This window comes from Charadrius vociferus, unplaced genomic scaffold, assembly GCF_000708025.1.
Source record: "Charadrius vociferus isolate BGI_N301 unplaced genomic scaffold, ASM70802v2 scaffold1434, whole genome shotgun sequence".
In the NCBI taxonomy this organism is placed as follows: domain Eukaryota; kingdom Metazoa; phylum Chordata; class Aves; order Charadriiformes; family Charadriidae; genus Charadrius; species Charadrius vociferus.
This window is the reverse complement of record NW_009647937.1, coordinates 130992-136854: the sequence shown is the minus strand read 5'-3', so window position 1 is coordinate 136854 and position 5863 is coordinate 130992. Positions and strand designations below refer to the sequence as shown.

The 5863-nt window shown below is 52.7% G+C and overlaps 1 protein-coding gene across 1 annotated transcript in view; it reads right to left on the bottom strand.

Annotated features, from left to right (window-relative positions):
- GLG1 (golgi glycoprotein 1) overlaps window positions 1–3203 on the bottom strand; it is an 88703-nt gene extending 85500 nt beyond the window's left edge. The window contains exon 1 of the mRNA XM_009883159.1: window positions 3120–3203. Within this exon, the coding sequence (XP_009881461.1) occupies window positions 3120–3203 (84 nt within the window). The remainder of the gene's footprint in view (window positions 1–3119) is intronic.
- Window positions 3204–5863: the final 2660 nt, after the last annotated feature.

Genomic DNA, 5863 nt, shown 5'->3' with positions numbered 1-5863 from the left:
GCTCCGGACACGTCCGCACGGCGCCATCTTGGATCCGCCACCTCCGGCGCGGCCGCCCGCCCACCCAGCGGCACGCACGCCGTATGCAAATCAGCGCGCCGGCTGACGTCACCGCGCCGCGCCCCCCTCCTTGCGGTCACGCCCCCGAATGGGCGTGATTTGTCCTGGCCCCGCCTCCATCGCCTCCGCCCCGCCCCTCGGCGCCTCAAGAGGTGGAGGCGCCATGATGGCCCCCGGCGCCATTACAGCCCCCAGCTTCCATCACGGGCCTCGGCCACCATTGTGGCCCCCATCTGCCACCATAGCCCCACGGTGGCCCTCAGAGCCCGTCAGCCACACAGGGTGGTGGCAGGGGACATGAAAAGCTGTGCCCCCAGCACACTCACACCTCTGGTAAGGCAGCCTGGGCCTGTGCCTCCCACAGCGGGTCTCCAGCAGCTGTGGCCAGTTTTTTACCCAAAATCTCTCATTTCCCACCCATGAAACAGAACTCACAGCGTTGTCCTCCTCAGAGGGGTATTGGGGAGAGGTTGCCCTGAAGCAGCCTGAGCAGCTCATGGCTGCGCTGGTGGTGGAGGGCGTAGGAAAGGCCGTGAGGAAATGGTGCCGAGAGCGGGGTTGAACTGACAGAAAACCTGGAGCCACATGCGGAACAGTGAAGGAAAAAAATATTGAATAGCTGCTCAAAAAAATCCCAAACCTTGAATAAAACACTGGGGGAAAAACCCCAGACTATTGACTAATGACAGCCTGTCAGCCAGGGTGCTCGTGGGCAAGGGCTCAGGGGCCAGTGTAGCCCAGCCCTGGGGCAGCTTCCAGGGAGCAGACAGCTGAAAAAGGGTAGAAAAATCACATTTTGGTGCTACAAGACCCCTCATTTTAGGGTCTGGTGGGTTGGCTGCACCTCCTGCCCTTTCAGTGCTAGACCCTCTGTTTCGGGGCTGGGATTTGGCATGTCATGCTTGATCAGGGCTCCGGGCTTTCTTCACAGGGATGGAGAGAAACGGGTGTTCCCATAAAGAGTGATCTTGTCCCCCAAGCGGGATCTACAATGGCTGATCCCATTGTAGATGGGATCTGCGAGTTCCTCCGAGGACAATAAGGGGGAATTGGATGCTGAATTTGGTGATGGATCATCTAAAAGCGGTATCTGCAACCGCGCAGCCTCTGCTGGAGCGGTGTTTTGGTAATGCCACATCCCCCTCCACCCCGGCAGCCAGACCTCTGAATTTCACAGTAAAAAAAATACCTGTCCGAGTGTTCCGTCGGCGGCAGTGGTGGAACACAGGTCCTCCACCAACCCAGGAACCACAGCTTTTCAAGTGCCCTCAGAGTATCCCAGCAGCAGGTTCTCACCAGGCCAGCTCACAGCACCCTCCCAAGATGGATTTGCCCCAAAATCTCAGCTTCGCTTCCAACAGCAGATGAAAACGCGGGATGGGGAGAATTCCCGTCTCGATTCCACTGCCTGGTTGACTCCAGGAGCAGTTTTCCCAGCACAAGCCGGCATCGGTCCAAAGTCAGAAGCTTTTTCCTGGATGCCAGGGCACTCCACGGGTCTGCCAGAGCTCAGTGCACTGGGGTAAAGCTGAGCGGAAGGGCTGCTGCCTTCTTGTCCCAGGCTGCCACGTCCTGCCTGCGTAAAGCCCTTCTTTTGGGGATGCCACCAGCCATCTTACCCACACCAGGAGCAAACCAGAGCCCACCATGGCCACTGATCTGCAGCCGTCTCATCCAGGTGGAGACGAGGGCAGGAGAGGGAAGGGGGGAGGGGGGGTCAGCTGGCAAAGTCCCCGCACTTCTTGCGTTTGAGTGTCACGCTGGGACACGGCGCTCGGGAAAGTGGCTTCGTGCTGGCACCCAGGGGCCGCGCAGCTGGGAACACTTAAAAACAAAAGCCAGCAAAATCCAGCCATGCTTGGCAGCCCAGTTGGCTTAGTGGAAGTTATTTGAAGAGCTGGCCCAGCACAAGAGCTGGCTCCGCTCCTCCATCCGTCGCGGGATGAGGACAGAGGGGAGCAGGAGAGCTGGGTTATGGCTCCCTTCTCCTTCCCACACCCTCGGGAACGCTCCAGAGACTCGCTTTTTGATGAGCAGCAGCAGCCCACATCCTTCTGCCGAGCATGCTCATGGGAAACCTCCTCTCAACCTTGGATTTTAACACCCAGCATAACCTGCCATTAAATAAGCATTTCATAAAGAACCCTACGCTCACCGTGTCCATGCAGCAAGTCAAAGAAGGAAGAGGTATTTCTTTGCACGTAGTGACATCTCTGCCCATGCAATCACCCCAGTGGCTCGTTGCAACTGCAGCCCCTCTCCCTCCGCACAGGCTCAGTGCCTTGTTGCCACATTGTAAGTGTTTTACCAGCAAGGTGCTCAGACGCTGGGTGCTGCATTAAGTGCTTGCAGCCGCCTGCTTTTGTAGCAGGCAGCACATTTAAATCTCGCCACTTCAAGCAATAAAACCCATTTATATAGTCCCCAGCTTCGCAGAGCGAGGCAGGGGTGGGCTGAGCTGCTGGGACGCCTCTCGCTCCTTCCCAGCAGCATCTTTGCCCTCCAGCTCACTGCCTCAGGGAGAAGAAAAGCTCTTCTCTGGTCTGTGCAGAGGAGCTGCTACAATTTTTAATTGGATACAGACCACTCTCTCCCGTGGCGCCATGGCCACTGCTCCGAATCTCGGCTCTGTCTCCATACAGCCCGCTGAGGCCCTCTCCCTTGCACACAGACTGGCTCAGCTGCCTCCCACCAGTGCGGAGTCCCCCAAAACTATAGCGTTGCCTTTCCCAACTGATGATCATCTCCACCAAGTGCTGGTGCAGAGAACTTAGTCTGGTACTTCATTACCACTACCGCTACTTTTTCTTGATGGCTGAGGCAGTAACACTACCCTGGCATCTCGATTTATTTGCATGACATGCAAATAAATGTCCCCGCTTTGGTTCAGCTTTTCTCGTAGGTCCGAGTCCTGCAGCACCATTGCTCATCCGTGGTAGGAAATAACCAGAGGGCCATGGCTGTATTTAGCTTCCAAGGAAGCCATGAACAAACAGGAGACAATATTCCAGCTACAACCTTGTGAGCATCAAGCGCAAGGGGAGCATTGCGCCTCTTACGCACAGCTCTTCATCCGGCCCGACGTGGCATTTGTGTTTTTCATGAGAGTGACGCTGTTGACGCATCTTCGCTTCACGAAGCATCGGTCGTTCCTGCAGAGCCTGTTGCCCCCCCCTTTTTAAGCAGCTCTGTGTTGCAGTTACCACCTACCCTTACCAAAAAAACCCAAAGGGCAATTTTCCAACCTTTCTTCTAACCTGCCACAATTCTTTCCCAGTGCGGCTTCTGCCTTCCCAAGCACTCGGTGCTGCTCCCAGCTTGACATCGTCTGAAGCACAGGGTGGGGGCCTCACTCCCCCTTCCGCCACTAGTGGAAACACCAAATTGGACTTGATGCCCGGATAAACCCCCTGGACCCTCAAATTAATCACGCTTCGCTGGGTGGGATAATCACTGAAATTAGTTCGAGACATTTTTTCCTCTTGACCAGCACAGGCTGGACAGGGTCTGGTCCCTGCTAAGTTTGTCCCAAGGATTAGATAACATTTTAGGGCATAGTTCCCCAAACTCCTCTTTTTTTGGCTACTTAGAGGCGCTGTTTGGCAAGAGACAGGATAGGTGTTCTCAAAATGCTGCCACGGCTCCAAGATGTTGTCGATGAACTCCTCCCCTGTACCGGAGCGTGGGGTTCCTGTGGGCACCCGTGGCTCATCCCAGCGCAGGCCGTCTTCTTTAGCAAAGAGAAGTAACACGAGCACAAGGCCCTTCTGCCTTCTCAGCAATATCTTTAACTATCTAAAAAGCAAATAAGCAATGATAAATATTGTTATCTTAACTCGGGGAGGCTGTTGACACCAACAGGCTTCACTTGGCAGGTCGAGCGCTCGCAGGGGAGGACAGCGGCTCAGCAGAGGGACAAGTCCCCCTCCCAAGGTGCCACAACCCCCTCTGCTCGATTCGGGGGCAACTCTGCAACATTTAAGGACGCAGGTAGACCCAAAGGGTGTCTGAGGACTCAACCAATTCACATTTTAGCTGGGAAAAGCCTTTACCGGCAGATCTGCTAATAGAAAGCAGAAAGTGCCATTGCAGCACAGGAGACCTTGCCCCTTTCTCCCACCTCTCTGGGCAGGGAAAGCTGTTCCTTCCCCATTTACCAGTTCTGGCATTCAATGCAAATCAAACCCAACGGAAAACTAGTTTTTGCTTGTTCACTCCTTTGTTTCCTCCCTCTCCTCTTCCTTCTTCCTGAACTCCTTTTCCTCATATTCTCTCGCCTTCATAAACCAGCAGAAAGCCAGGGCTGTTAAGGGATTTACTGCCTCGGTAGAAAAATCTGCTAATCTACATTAGCAGAAAATTTTGCCACGTCTCCTTGCAAACCAAGGAAGAGAACTAAATGAAATCCCACTGGGATGCTCCGGCTACCTCAGTGTAACAAGGTTCAGATCAAGCCGCTTGTTTCACTTGCTGCATTGCCTGGTTTTAATCCAATTTGGTTCGGGACACATAAAATAGCTCCTTTTCCACCCTCCGGGAAGCAGCAAGCGCAGCCAGAGCCAAGGGAAGTGCTGGCAGGTCCCGCCTTGCGTGCACTGTGCTCGCTTCTTCGCTCACACTTTTTCAGCACTACCTTTTTTCATCTGCAACATTTTTGGTTGTTTTTATTGCAATCTCACCCCAGAGTCACTACAAACCAACAGCTAAAAGGCAAAGGGGTACTGCGCAGGCTGGACCGCGTTCAGCGCCGGCGCGGCCCCCCTGGGTTTCCTGCCAAGCTGCCACTGCAGCCAGCTCTGGCCAACACTGTCCCTTAAAGCCTGTTTTTTTTTCAAAAATTAAAATTAGGAAAGGTGCTCCCTCGCAACAGCCTGGAGGAAAAATTAAAAAAGAAAAAAAAAAAAAAGCTTGTACACAGGTAAGAGCGAGGCCCCGTCTGCAGGAAGCACAGCGCTGCCCGGCTTTACCTATCGCCTCACATCAGATTTACTCCAGGAATTGCCGAGGGGCCGCCCTGCTCCACGATAACAAAATCTTCCCGGAGACAGAGGCAGAAATAGCCACATAGTGGCTTATTGCCTAAAACACCAGTGAAACAGCTCAGCCTCTAATGACAGCTGCCCTGCATCATGCAGAGATTTTTTTTTTTTCTTTTCTTCCTTCCATCCCAGAATCTGCCCCTTTGACTTCAGACAGAGATCAGCAAATATTTAATTAACACATTTGACCTTTTATCAAGTCCTCGATGCTGATGGCTTTCCGCACGCAATTTAGGTGCTCTTTCCTGGAGCCTGCTGCAAACCTGCGACGAGAGCAATGTTCCAAGGTTCTTCACATCTCAAACCTTTGAAAGTTTTCTTAAATTCTGGATTTGAAAACTGAGAGAACATGAAAGTGTCATCTTCCATTATTATTTTAATAGCGTTTAAGTTCGTACCTGTAGGGCGGCATAAAGTAGAAAACAAGCGCTCCCTAGAAAATCAAAAGCTGACAGACCTTTTAATAATTCCTTTTTCTGTACGTGCTTAAAATTTTTCAAATTTCTTGTGGGAGGAAGGGGTTGAAGTTGACTGAGCATAAACGATGCCTCAGACTGGCTGAGAACACGCAGGTCATTGCACTAAGCTGGCAGAGAGCAGCCCAGTCCTTCTGGTTTTAGCTGGTGTTACCGGACACCTTCTCACAACGTTCTTCTCTTTACTAACCTTTTGTTCCTGATCATTGGTAAAATGCCAAAAAGTCTCGTGTCAGTGAGTTTATTTCCAGTTAAAAGGATGTCACAGGTGCACGCCCTGATTTTGCT